At 36.3% G+C, this 15,141-nt stretch overlaps 1 protein-coding gene across 6 annotated transcripts in view; it reads left to right on the top strand.

Moving 5' to 3' along the window:
* Positions 1 to 15,141, top strand: part of LOC150078345 (rhotekin-2-like) — a 322,298-nt gene that overhangs the window by 215,873 nt on the left and 91,284 nt on the right. For all 6 annotated transcript variants that reach the window (XM_090385333.1, XM_090385330.1, XM_090385335.1 and 3 more), the window contains one exon: positions 7,161 to 7,186. In XM_090385333.1, the coding sequence (XP_090241459.1) occupies positions 7,161 to 7,186 (26 nt within the window). The remainder of the gene's footprint in view (positions 1 to 7,160; positions 7,187 to 15,141) is intronic.

The following is a 15,141-nucleotide window of genomic DNA, read 5'->3' as shown; positions in this document are numbered from 1 at the left end:
ATGTACAAACTGTAAAGGGGGAACACCCAGCCTATTCAAAAACATGCGAAAAATGGAAACAAGAGAAATTAATTCAGAAATACAAAACAGAACACAACACAATGTACCAAGAAGCAAGGAGAATAATACAGCCATGGCCTACAAACAAGCCATCATATGCACAAGCAGTGATCCAATATAAATCAGTAGAAGTTCAAACTGAAATTTCCATGTTGCCAAAAGAATCACTTAGTGGATTGAAGGCACAAAAACAGGAGAAAATAGTGAATACTCCAATTTCTATTCACACAGAAAAAATACCAACAAATCAGCACCACAACAAAGACTGAGGTAAACCTACAAACACCAAAGCAACCGAATAGATGGACATAGGAAAAATAAACACATCTGAAGAACCAGTACTAAAAATTTTCACAGAAGAAGATATGGACATGGACTGGCCTCAATACCCTAAAAAAGATAAGACAAAATATAAGAATGGTCCATTTTGGAAGCAACCCGAATAATAGATCAGTTGATCCAGTGGAACTGTAGAGGACAACGAACCAATTACGACGATGTCCAGTATCTAATTACACACCATATGCCAATATGCTTCTGTCTTCAATAGACCTACCTTAGACAACAAGAAACCCTTTCAGTAAAAAATTATACAATTTATAGGAAAGACAGAATAAGAGATGGGCCAACACATGGAGGAGTAGCCATCTTGGTTCATAACCACATCCCTACTGAACACATTCCTTTAAACAGCAACCTCGAAGCGATAGCTGTAAGAATAACACTAAGATTTCAGGTAACCATCTCTTCAGTGTACCTTCCACCAGGACCAGATATAACATTCGAAGAAATAATAGACCAACTAATCTCCGAACTCCAGTCACCTTTCTGTATAATGGAAGATATGAATGGGCATAGTCATCTGTGGGGAAACACTGACATCAACAGACGAGGACGAATAATAGAAAGAATAATAGATCAACATAATCTTTCTCTGCTTAACAACGGTAAACATACTTATTTTCACTTTCCTAGTTGCACAACCTCAGCAGTAGACCTAACCATATGCATCCCTTCACTCCTACCAGAATTAAAGTGGCAAGTAATAGAAAACCCATACAGCAGTGACCACTACCCAGTAATCACCACACTGATCAGAAATCCTCCTTGCCATCCCAGCTGACCACCCCACTGGAAAATAGAAAAAGGCAACTGGGAAAAATTTAGAAAACTCGCAATATTTAATCCACAAAGCATTCAAGAAAATCAGTCGACGAAGCTGTGAAACGCATCACAGATACCTTAATACAGGCAGCTGAGCAAACAATACCCAGAACTTCAACTCATTTTCCGCTACATCCAAAATCTTGGTGGAATGAAGACTGCATGACAACAAAACAAAGAATGGAATAAGTTCCAGAGATATCCTACAATGGATAATTACCTAAAATATAACCAAGCACGAGCGCTAGCCAGGTATACCAGGAAACAAGACAAAAAAAAAAAAAAAATCCTGGATCCAGGTTACTTCCTCAATAAATAGAACAACAAACACACAGACAATATGGAATAAAATACGGAAAATGAATGGGAAATACATAAACCAACCATCCTTGGTATTACACTGGAATGGAGAAAGCATTACTGAACTTTCAGAGACAGCTAATATATTAGGAGAAACATTTGCCAAAGTATCATCAAAACAATCATATTGTGAAGAATTTTTGAACTATAAATAGAAAACTGAAAAAAAAAAAAAAAAAAACAGAATTAATTTTAACACCAAACATATTGAATCCTATAACCAACCAATTACATTGCATGAATTACGTGAAGCATTATCAAAAACAAAACCAAGTGCAGTTGGACCAGACAACATACACTATGATATGCTTAAACATCTGAAACAAAAAGAAATAGAAAACCTTCTTAAACTGTACAATTGCATTTTTCAAGAAGGGCAATATCCTGAAGCATGGCATCATGCAATAGTATTAGCTTTCCAAAAACCCAATAAAGATCAGAACAAACCAAACAACTATTGACCGATAGTGCTCACTAGCTGTTGAGCAAAGTTTTGTAGAAAATAATCAGCAGATGATTAATCTGGTTTTTAGAAAAAACCAATTGGTTCAACAGTATGCAATGCGGGTTTAGACATAATAGATCCACCTTAGATCACCTCTGTAAGAATAGAAACAGACATAAGAGATACATTTATAAGTTCAAAACATATGGTTACCATATTTTTTGATATAAAAAAGGCATATGACACAGCATGGAGATATGTATACTACAAGACATCCACAATACAGGCCTCAGAGGACATTTACCACTCTTCGTCCAAAACTTTATGAAAAACAGAACATTTCAGGTCAGAGTACAGAACACATGTCAAAAACATATAAACAAGAAGGAGGAGTTCTCCAGGGGTCTGTCCTCAGTGCTATACTATTCGTCATAAAAATAAATGGCATCACAAAACAACTGCCATCCACAGTGTTGCATGCACTATATGTAGATGACTTCAGTATATCGTATCAAGCACAGAATATGGGAACAATAGAAAGGTAACTACAATGTGCAATTAACAAAATCAATAGTTGGGCCCAGAAATACGGATTTAGAATTTCACAGCAAAAAACAGTCTGCGTACATTTCTGTAGGAAAAGAAACTTACATCCTGACCTTGTACTAACAATAGAAGGTCACAAAATACCCATCAAACAAAGCGTAAAATTTCTTGGACTCACTTTAGACAACAAGTTAACCTTCGTAGGGCATATAAAGCAATTACGAATAAAATGTATGAGACAACTTAATATCCTTAAAGTCTTAACATCAGTATCCTGGGGAGCAGACCATTATATCCTGCTCAATCTGTACAAAACACTAGTAAGATCAAAAATAGATTATGGAAAATTATTATAGATAGAAAAATAGACACTACAAATAGCAACAGGAGCCTTCCGCACATCATCTTCATACAGTCTTTATACAGAAGCTAATGAACTACCATTTTTCCTCAGGAGACAACAGTTGGCCCTACTCTATGCATACAAGATAAGATCCACAAGAGACCATTTGACCTGAACATCGTTATTCTCACCAAAATGGGGAAACATATATAGGAATCGCAAAAGTGCAAACAAGCCTCTAGGAATCAGACTACAAGAGCTACTGACAACATATGATCTTAACATAGATAACGTTGCGAATCTTGAAAGGCATATATTACCATCATGGATAAATCACTCCACAACTTGTGAACTCTCCACACAAACCTGGAATAAAAATAACTTGTCAGACATTAACTTTCGACAACTGCATGCAGCACATAGAACTAGGTGCCTCCGTAGCCAGGTGGGAAGGAGCAGCAGTGCGTAGCACACGCTTCTTGATTAGACCAGGGTTCGAGCCTGTCACCATCAAATATGGAGGATGTGGAAAGGTCAGGGAATGACCAATGCATATCCCGGAGCAATATGGCCTTAGTTGCTAATGCTCCTAAAAAAAAAAAAAAAACTAAACGAATGAAATAAGCATATAGAACTAAATATCCCAACCACGTACCAATATATATACAGATGGATCAAAATCAGAGAACCATGTAGGAGCATCAGCAGTATTCCCAGATACTACACTGGCACCCCAACTTCCAAAAGAATGCAGTGTCTACACTGCAGAATTAGTAGCAGTTCAGATAGCCCCAGTACTTAAGAACCACATATCATTTGAGAACAGTAATATATTCATTAAGTGCAATGCAAGCCATACAAACTACAACCAATATAACCCATCCAGTTCTCATGCAAATTAAACAGATATTAACAGACTTAACAAAAGAAAAACAAGAAATGCTTTTCTGTGGGATACCAGGACACAAAGGGATAAAAGGAAATGAAGAAGCTGACAGAATTGCAAAATCAACAACTATGCTCCAGAAACAACCTTTCCCAGGATTACAAACCAATCATTCAAAACCGCTCTCTAACACAATGGCAAGAACTCTGGCAAAAACAAACTTCTAATAAATTATATGAAATAAAACCAAAAGTTGAACATTGGAAAACAAGCACAAGGAAATCAAGGAGAGAGGAAGTCGTTCTGACCAGACTATGGATTGGACATGCACACATCACACATGGCTATTTACTGTGTGCCGAAGAACCTCCAAGATGCCAAACATGCAATACCACCCAAACAATCAGACATATACTCATAGAATGTCCAACTTATGAAAATGATCAACAAAAGATTTTCTCATCATTATATAAAGGAAATCAAAACATCACCCTCAAAGATATCTTAGGTGACAAGGAACGTGTATCAGACATTTTCAGATTCATGCAGACAATCAACGTCTATCATCTACTATAAATAAAGATAGTGTATATAATCACAAAAAATATTTAACCTCCCATGCATTCGACCAAGATATAGAGAATGAATATGCATACAAAGACATAATATAACAAATGAATTAGTGCACTATGATCGCTGTTGTCAATCCACCAATAAACAACAAAACAACCAACCAACCCAGTTTATGTGAAACAAAGTGTAATTAGGCCTGCAATTAAACTATTCCATGCAAAGTTGTTGCTACTGTATTTTGAAATATGAAGTATTACAAAAAAATAATTGATTTAGGAAATGGTTTGTAAATAATAACCAAAACGTTTTGAAAAAACAATGCATGTTATATATTACATTTATTTTGAATTTACCTGATCGTTTTACATGGTTTCAACTATAAATCACACTTTTTTTTTTTTTTTTTACATAAACAGAAATAAACAAACGCAAGTAATTGCACACAAATAAGAGTATAATGAATCATGGGAAGGTTTATTTTTTAAAATATGTAATCTTGAATTTTTCTTTGAAAACCATGCGAGATTGTCTTTTTTTCGTGGTGAGGTCTCTCATCCTGTTTAATAGCAGTATCTCCGTAGAACTCCATTCAGACAGTTGCTCACATCGTGCCATTGCAGTTTCTAGCCAGTGAAGGCCGCTGCATGAGTGAGCCCACTCCCTCTTCTTCGTCATCAGAATCACCTTGGTTAAAGTCAGCTCATTCTTTATCCTGGACTAATGCAACTATTTCTTCTTCGGTTAAAATATGGATAAACAGTATCATCAGCGTTGTTGTTTAACCATGCCTCTTCATCATCTTTCCCACACTCATGAAACCTGAGAATTCCTTGAAATAAAGTTACAATTTGTAATGACAAATTAAGACTATTTCTATGCTATACTGCATATATCTTCAAATAAATAATCGGAAACGAATGCATCAAGCGGCAGTAGTAATATTTCAGCTTAACAACCAGTGCACTAAAAGTAGATACAGGCAACCCCCGTATAACACGGTACTTCTACAAAACGGTTTTGCATTAACACAGTCGATAAATTGCGGCAATCCTTGTACAACACAGTACTTATATAACATGGTTTTGCTCTAACACAGTTTGAGAATTGCAGGAAATCTTGCATAACACAGTATTTTTGAGCTTTTGTGTTGGGAAAACCCTGCTATTATGTTAGCTGTAATTTTCAACGTTTCCATTCCTTTTTGTAAATCCCTGCTGTTGACTTGGTAGTCGTTACTGCCTTCGTGATATTTTTCTAAAGCACATTTTTGGAAGTCACAACCATAAAACAAAAACAATTTGCACTTGTAGTAAACTCGGTTCTTCTTGCATTGGCTTCCTTGCACTATATGGCTAATAATAATTTGCTATATTACCGATAGCTGGAATTCACATTATTATGGTGAAATGTGTTTCCCCTTCCATGAAATATTCAATCATATAAAAAACATAAATAAATTTTCAGAAACTTATTGCTCCATATCTCACTTGTACATGTGTTTGTTGCAACTTGTGCATGCTGTTTTCTTTGTTGTTAATTCTTTTCATTTTTACTGTTTTAAATTTTACAACCAAAAAAAAAAAAGTCAGTGAATATCAGTTAGTTAGTATGTACATATTACAGTACATATTAATTAAGCTATGTATGTAAGTGTAAATTTATTTTTATTTTGCTAACTGGAAAATATTATTCCAATTTTCTCTTGTCATAAGAGATATAAGGCATTTGTGCTTTATATCTAAGTGGGAGTTCACTGTTTTGTTGGGAGATCCCTGGGTTATGTTCTGTGTTATTGCACTTGAGCTTGTTTGAGACCATAAAAAATTGTGACTCAGAAGTCTGCAGATTGTGACTTTTAAAGAGAGAAGAAGGTACACGAAATCTAGATACTGCAGAAGAGATTGTGCTAAGCAGCTATAAAGCAGGAAGAAAATTAAACGAACGTGCATTATCTGACATATAAGTATCACAGTTGGTAAGGTAAGGTGTTTTTTTCAGTTATTGCTATTTAAGTTACTTCTATTATAAAAATAAAGTTAAAATATTAAGTTATTACTACTATAAAAATAGTTTCTGATAGTTATAAAAAATGGTGTATTTTTGTTAGGTTTTGGAACGTAATCCTCCTGCCATTTTGTACAGGGTCTTATTCCCGTAGAACATGGTTTCGCATTACATGAGATTTTGTAGGAACCAAACTACCGTGTTATATGAGGGTTACAGGTGCCTCCATAGCCAGGTGGGAAGGAGCAGCAGTGCGTGGCACACTCTTCTTGATTAGACCAGGGTTCGAGCCCGTCACCACCAAATACAGAGGATGCGGAAAGGTCAGGGAATGACCACCGCATATCCCGGAGCAATATGGCCTTAGTTGCTAATGCTCCTAAAAAAAAAAAAAAATAAATAAAACACCAAAATAAATATGAGGGTTACCTGCACTGCAATTTTTTTGGTGGGGGGGGGTTGGAAAATCGACATTCTATTGTAGAGTTTTTTTTTTTTTTTTTTTTTTTTTTTGCACCCCCTTTCAAAATATCCTTTCGGTGCTCAGGCCCTCGATAGTATAAAGTGCACTGCTTTTTCTCCTTAAAAGTGCATTTTGTCATGAATTTTTCATCTTCAGAATTTATTTTTGCCCTGGTTTTCGTTGCTGAAAATCTGGTCACCCTAATTATCAAAAACTATTAAGTCAAATATTAATTAGTAAATTTTAATGAATTATTTAATAAATGACTTATTTTCTGTTTAAAAAAGTGAAACTAAATACATCAATTTTATTCCAGAAGGATGAACTAAACTCCCTAGACATGTAAGTGCTTTCGAACATATATTTTCTTTTGATAGTTAATAGTTTTATAGAATAAGTTAGTAGGTATTATACATCTTTGATATCTCTTGATATATAAAATACATAAAAGCAAAATGAGAAACCAACAGCTTTAAGTTAATATTTCAAAATTGCTATGAGAGTGAGATTTCATTGCATTGAATTGTGAATTTGTCATCTTATGTTAAGCATTCATTATGCATGGCACTGATGGCACACACCATTAGCATGAAATATCTTTTTAAATCTGTTTAGGGGACAGTAAGTTCCTTTTCTTTCTGCAGTTTTACACATTCACTGCATCTGATGCATATAGGCATTCAACACTACACCAAGTCCTGTGCCATAATGCATGTAAGGTCATTCCTAATTGGTCAGTACATGAGTGATGTAAAAGCAAAGGCTCTTGAAATGAATAGTTTGATTCTGTTGACACTAATTGAACTCTGCTGAACTGTTAGCATCAATGATTTGTTTATAGTTTAGTACACATTGTTTTTTTTTGTTTTTTGCTTGCATTGACATTAGTTTATGTACATGGAATAAACTTTTAATAAAATTGAGTTTCATTCTGATTTACAGATCAGTCCAAAAGTATTGATTGCTTTTAGCTGTGAATTCCAGGCATAATTTTTAAATTTATTTATGAATTTTTGGAATGTTGTTATTTCTCAAAATTCCAAAAATTATGGCACATTGAATGTACTCCCTCAAATATAGGTGGCAGTGAATGTATTAACTTAATTTTATTAAAGGAACATGGCAAGTGTCAGAGGTATTGAAAATGCTAATACTGTATTGTAAGCAATTCTGAATATTCCTTGTGGAATTATTTTCCAGTGATTAGTGTAGTGCTGCTCCCCTGTGTAACATTAAAATATTATAATTATAAAGATAGTAATTAAAAATTAGTTATTTTTAATTTTTAATTTCAATCTGAGTGTTGATCCACATACATCACCCTTTAGAAATAACACACACACAGCATATGAGCATGTTTCTGGGTGGTTCTCTCCCCATCATTAATATTTGTGCTTACTCTAATAAATTGTCATGTTCAGAATTAATTTTCCAGAAAAAAAAATTTTTTTAATGATTTAATTTTTTAACTCTTAATGCTGAAAAAATTCTGAAACTTCTGAAATTGCTGTTGTTTTATGTCTTCCTCACCCACCAAACTGCTCCTGTGACTATGGGAAGCAGAGGGTATTACTGCTGCAAATGGTTAGTTACACAGCTTAAAGCATTTGTAAGCCAAATCAAAAAAGAGTTACGTGCACAAAAGTGTATGGGGCAGAATCTACAGTGAAATTTTGGCCACATACCAGTCTGCAGTTGGTGAAACCATCAACAATTCAGCTAGAGTTGTAGGTTATTTTACAAGTCAGATTGCAGTAAGATTAGTGATATTTAATAATCTCTGAAAAGTGCTTAATACTCTACTGAGACTGAGAGAGCACCTGGGGTGATTGGGATGTGCCCAGTTATATTAAAAAATATAGCAGAGATGCACCATACTCTTAGAAATGCCAGTGAAATCATCTTATAATTGCCAGATCTCTCATTACTGCATAGTTGCCAGCTCTCTGGATTTATGATAGAGAATCCATCTTTTTTACTTGATTTGAACCTTCTCCATTGTAATATAGCTGGTGACAAATAATTTCTCCATCCTTTTGCAAAAACTACTTTTTTTTTTCTGTAAAAAAAAAAATAAATAAAAAAATAAAAATAAATAAAACTATTAAAATTGAATTTTTGTTTAATTTTGCGAATCTGCCCTATGACACTGGCTGTATATAGCATTGTTCTTTGTAATGTGTGATATTTCATCAAATTTGTGTAGCACAAATATTTAATGTTCTTCAGTAAATTGCCAAAGAAATATGATGTAATATTTAAGAATACATGGACAAAATTTACTGCGTGTTGTAAAATCTGGAATAGGTAACATGTTTGCCTTGTGTACCATATGTAACTTTGATAGTTCAATTTCATAGCATGACAGCACATGGAAATAAATTCAAAAATAGATGCATAATTTCATAGTGATGACATCACATGTGCTGAATGTTTATTTGCATCTTTTTTCATAGAATATAATATATGTTTCCTGATAATGAAATAGCAATATAATATGTGGTTGTAGAAGGCATTGTTAGTGAACTTGCACAGATAGGGAAAAAAGAGGTACTGATGGCTCAGGAAAAGGTGACTCTACATGGTACAACATTGAAAGAAATGTTCTTCTGGACAAGCTGAAAAACGTGAGATTAGTTCAAAAAATTTCTGGCACCTAGTGTTCATAATGCACCTGTTATGGTTCTCCTAAAAACTGGAGGGGTATTATACTGGTGTTAAAAGAAAGTGCATCACCTCCTAAAATTGTAATGGTCCGAATAACATATATGGCAATATTTCTTACAGTTTGCATCAGATAAGATTGACATGTGATGACATAATATTGCATTAGCTGTTAGTTTCAACTGTATAAGAACACTCTGCAAGAGTAGTCATTCCTTGCTTGTGTCAGGATGGCGAGTTACATGCAGTTGACGCCACAAAGAAAGAGTGCTATTGTTGCTTTGTGTGAGGATGGATTTTCTTCCCATCATATTGCTTATAGAGTATCTTGTAATCAGTTGACAGTGAGTAGATTGCTTTCCAAACTCAAGGATACTGGTTCTGCTGATAGGAAAAAGGAAGCAGATACGCACGAGTCTCTACACCAAAACAGCACTGTGTTTCAAAGTGCTTATGCCTTAAAAACCTTAAAGCTTCTTCGTCTGAGCTGAAAAGAGAATGGGAAGAACATACAGCAGTGGTAGAAAGTGCAGTAACAGCCAGAAGATGCCTCTTCAAAAATGGATTTGTATCCCATCATCCTAAGAAGAAGCCCCACCTCACACAAAAAATGAAAAGGGGCTGATTAATTTGGTGTAAGGTGCATGTCAAATGGAACCCCGAGCAGTGGAAGCCAGTTATTTTGTCGGATGAGAAGAAATTCAACCTGCATGGCTCTGATGAGAGACAAATGATTCGCTGTAGACGTGGTGAAGAATACCATCTAGACTGTATGGTGTCTACAGTGAAATTCCCTACCAGCCAAACGCTATGGGGGTGCATTTCGTATCACGGAGTAGGTCACCTGCAGTTTATAAAAGGTTCCGTAAATGCCAGTGGATACCTGGCTATATTAGAAGGCAAATTGCTGCCAACCATTAGAGACCATTTCAACCTGCCAAGTAACTGCATCTTTCAGGACGACTCTGCTCCTTGTCATCGGGTGAAAAGTGTAAGTAGGCACTTCTATAGTTACTTTAGCTTCATTTCTGCCTTAGAGTTTCGACAGTATTGTGTTTACATTTGCTACAGGTGAAAAAATGGTTGGAAGAACTGTCCATTACAACTGTTAGCTGGCCAGGAAACAGCCCGGACCTGAATCCTATAGAGAACTGTTGGCATCGTGTGGAATCTGCAGATGCCAGAAAGAAACTAAAGACTCTTCGTGAACTTCATAATTCGTGTTTGGAATCACAAACTATCAGTTAATTTTCTTCAGAAATTGATCTTGTCAATGCCTGGACGGTGTGCTGCTGTCATCAGGGCCAGAGGTGGTTAAACTAAATATTAGTTTGCACCTTGTGAACTTTTCATTTTGTTTTCAATTTAAAATTATAAACTGAAGCAAATTGAGGGCTTCTGATAACATTTCAACCATAATTGTTGTATTTATCAAACCTGTTGTATAAAGGTTGCAAATTCATTTTGGAATATTTTTAGAGCACATGTCAAATATTACTTAGCTTTGCCTTAACTATTAATAAATATCTTTTGTTTATATTTCTATTTGTGATGCTAGTCATTAATGTAACATACTATTGCAAAAAAGGGTTAGAAATATGAAATTCCTAGGTGATGCACTTTATTTGAAAACCAGTGTAAAAGAGGAGATTGAGTTTTTGTTGGTATAATAGAATGCCCTTGTCATCTTATTTGTATGCTGGAAAGGAATCTGTATGCTCTCCTGTGAAAGTGGATGAATACTTGGGGGAAATTTTTCCAATTAAAAGGAAGACAATTAATCAATTTCAACTGATGAACATTGAAGTAAAATAGAGTTTGGAGTATGTCAAGACATGTTGGCTGTTTTTGGCTAGATGTGACAAGACTGATAGAGCAGTAGCAGTTTTTGACAGAGCTGTTTAAAGAAGAGGCTACAATTGGTGGTAAATGCTGTAGAATACTTTTCATAGTTACCAAACTGAAAAGAACAAGTAATCATTAAGCGTATAGATTAATACTTCTTCAAATAGGCCTCTGGGCTTGGGTATATTCATACTATGATTTTTTAGTGTTTCTCACCATCTTTTCCGTCTGGGAAAACCGATGGTTTTCCCAGACGGAAAAGATGGTTTTTCTGTCTTTCGTTTTTACTTCAATGGTTGGTGAGAAACACTAAAAAATCATAGTACGTATAGATTAATACACTTCACTGTTTCTATTAGATAGCGTAGTATTGACATTTAATTATTTTAATTTTTTTAATCTTATTAATTTAAAATAGCATGCCCCAAACAAGAGCAGCAAAGCAACGAGCACAAAGTGGCAGGAGTGCTGTGACTCGGGGGAGAACTGAGGGGGGACGATTCTCCAACTCATCACAGCCTAAAAAAATGTGCAACTTGTGAAATGTTTGCCGAACTCTCTGGAACGGAACATGATATTGCCATGGGGGATGTCTTTGTGTGTGCGCGCGATGTAAGGAAATCAGGCGACAACTCAGTGTTGTTATGGGCCTATTTGAAGGACAGGGTGGATGCCCTCAAAAGATCTAAATTGAGGGGCCCATCAAGCTCTCAGCTGCCCACATCAACGCCAGAGCTTGCACTTGGTCATCACGCAACACAGCGGCAACCCCCAAGGCAGAATGCGCTGGTCCCACAGGAACTAGTAGTTGTTGGTGACTCTATTGTCAGGGAAACGGGTAACATGCTTTGTAAAAAGGATAGGTGGAACAGGACCAGGGTATGTCTGCCGGGGCAAAGGTTGATGACGTTGTAGAGCGGATATCATCTTTTAAAGGCACAAAAGGTGATATAGTTGTACACGTTGGCACTAATGATATTAAGAGTAGGAGACCGGCAGCGACCTGTACTTAACAAGTACAGGTCACTGTTGAACAAAAGCCGAGAATTAGGGTTGAATTTGAAAGTGTCTACAATTTTGCCCAGACATGATAGGAGGGAGTATATGATGAGAGCCTTGTTGATCAATTCGGCCCTGAAAAGATTGTGCAAGGCTGAAGGGATAGAATTTTTTTCAGCCTGGTCTGTACTTGTTAACAGGAGAGACTGCTTCTACAGGGATGGGATACACTTAAATAGAAAGGGTGCAAGAATATTTGCTGATGCTATCGAGGCAGTGTTAGGTGGGTCGGAAAACTGATAGCTTGGGGGGATACAAGGACTAATAGTTTAACAGTAGCCGTAGGCAGAGGTGAAAGTGATTCTTGCACAACTTCTATTAGAATAAGTAACGACCTGGAGCGAGAGGTGTTGGGGGTTTTAGGGACGGATGGCAGTCATCCAGAAATAGGTGGGTATATGGGATGTGTTAGGGTAACTAGGAATAGGAGCATGTATGCTTGCATGTATACCAGTGCTAGAAGTATAATAAATAAATTTGAAGTGTTGGTCAAGACATCAAAGGCGGATATTGTTGGGATAGCAGAAACGTGGTGTCACACAGATATAAGGAATGCAGAACTGGAATTTGGGGAGTACAATGTGTACAGAAATGATAGACAGGATAGAAAGGGAGGAGGTGTTATGCTGTTAATTAAGAAAAACATAAAATCAAAAGAAGTGCACCCAGTTGATATAGATGAACAGTGCACTGTTGAGTTAGTTTGGTGTGACATAAGCACTGCGAAAGCAAAAATAAGAGTAGGAGTGTGTTATAGGCCTAATGACTCGAATGAGTACAATGAACAATTATACAGAGAAATAGAGTGGGCCAGTAAATCAGAATATCTTATAATGGGGGATTTTAACTTCTCAAATATTGACTAGAACTTGTGGGTTGGTCACTCACACACTAGTCAGACTTTTGTGGATTTATTGGATGATTGTTTTCTGCAGCAGCATGTTCGAGAGGCAACCAGAGAAAGTAATACTCTTGATCTGGTTATCAGCAGTGATTATTCGTGTATTAAGAATTTGCAGATAAAGGAACCACTAGGTGGCAGTGATCACAGTGTACTGATGTGGGATTTACTTAAAGATTTAATTACCATCAGGGGTAAAGGAAAGGGTTTTTGCTTCCGTAAAGGTGAGTACAGTGGTCTCAGAAAGTTTTTAAATTCTGTACAGTGGAATCAACTGACAATGTTACCAACAGTAAATTCTAAGTGTGAAGCATTCAAGGAATTAATTATGGATGCTACTAAAGGTTTCATACCTATTAAGAAATATTGTTCAAGGTTTAGGCCTAAATGGTTACCAAATGAACTAATGAGACTCGTAACAGAGAAGAAAAATGCATGGGATGCATATAAATTATCAAGCGACTCAGAAGCCTATGGCAGATATAAGCTAGTCTGTAATCAGGTCACAAAGGAGGTTAGGCAGGCAAAGGCAGATTACGAGAAATCCTTGGCAAAAGATGCTAAGAAAAACAGCAAGGATTTCTTTACTTATATAAATTCTAAAAGGAAGGGGATGAATCTGATTGGTCCACTTGATATTGATGGATCGACTTGATGATCCTGCCCAGATAGCAAACAAACTGAATGAGTATTTTGCATCTACATTCACACATGAAGAGTTATTAAGGTTTGGAAATGGCAGAAGGTTATCAAATTGTAGCAGGATACTTAATGATTTTGTAATAACTGAGAGCAAAGTGGAGGAGAAATTGTTGAAGTTAAACATAAGAAAAGCACCTGGGGTGGATGGGATCTATCCAGTTATATTAAAGGAGGTGGCAAAGCAACTAAGCATTGCCCATAATTATGAGAACATCCTTGGGCTCAGGGGAGGTTCCCACGGACTGGAGATGTGCAAATGTATCCCCAATTCACAAAGGGGGATCGAAGGGACACGAGTAATTACAGACCAGTTAGTTTAACTTCTGTTCCGGGTAAAATAATGGAGTCACTGGTTAAAGATGCATTGCAGGATCATCTAGACAAGACTGCAGCAATAATTCAGACACAGCATGGGTTTGTTAAGGGAGTTTTGTCTGACAAATTTGATAGGATATTATGATGTGGTTACAAAGGAACTGGATGCAAAAAATAATTTTGATACCATCTATTGGGATTTCAGGAAAGCTTTTGACACTGTTGTGCATGAAAGACTATTGTACAAATTGGAGCAGAATGGTATTAAGGATAAGTTGCTACAATGGATAAAAGGATGGTTAAGTGGGAGAAGACAGAGGGTGGTAATCAATGGATGCTACTCTTCGTGGACTAATGTTATTAGTGGAGTCCCACAGTGTTCGGTGTTGGGTCCACTGTTGTTTTGTATATTTATCAATGATATTGATGAAGGTATATCAGGCTTAATGTCGAAGTTTGCAGATGATACAAAGGTTGGCAGGGTTGTTAATGACAGTAATGGCAGTGTGCTACTGCAACAGGATCTAGATAATTTGGGCAGATGGGCTAAGAAGTGGCAACTGAAGTTTAACCTTGACAAATGCAAAGTACTGCATATGGGTAGAAGTAACCCCAGAGAAACGTACCAACTGTGTGGTACTACACTTAAGGTGGTAGAAAATGAAAAAGACCTGGGAGTAATTGTGCAGTCAGATATAAAGTTTTCTGAGCAATGCAGACTGGCTGCTGTGGCAGGTCATGGGGTTTTGTCAATGATATATAGGAATTTTGCTAGCAGGGAAAAGGAGGTGATTATCCTTCTGTATAAGGC

The sequence above is a fragment of the Mastigoproctus giganteus genome, chromosome 11 (assembly GCF_048544385.1).
Source record: "Mastigoproctus giganteus isolate SK-2022 chromosome 11, ASM4854438v1, whole genome shotgun sequence".
NCBI classification, from domain to species: Eukaryota; Metazoa; Arthropoda; class Arachnida; order Uropygi; family Thelyphonidae; genus Mastigoproctus; species Mastigoproctus giganteus.
This window is presented reverse-complemented; position numbering and strand designations above follow the sequence as displayed.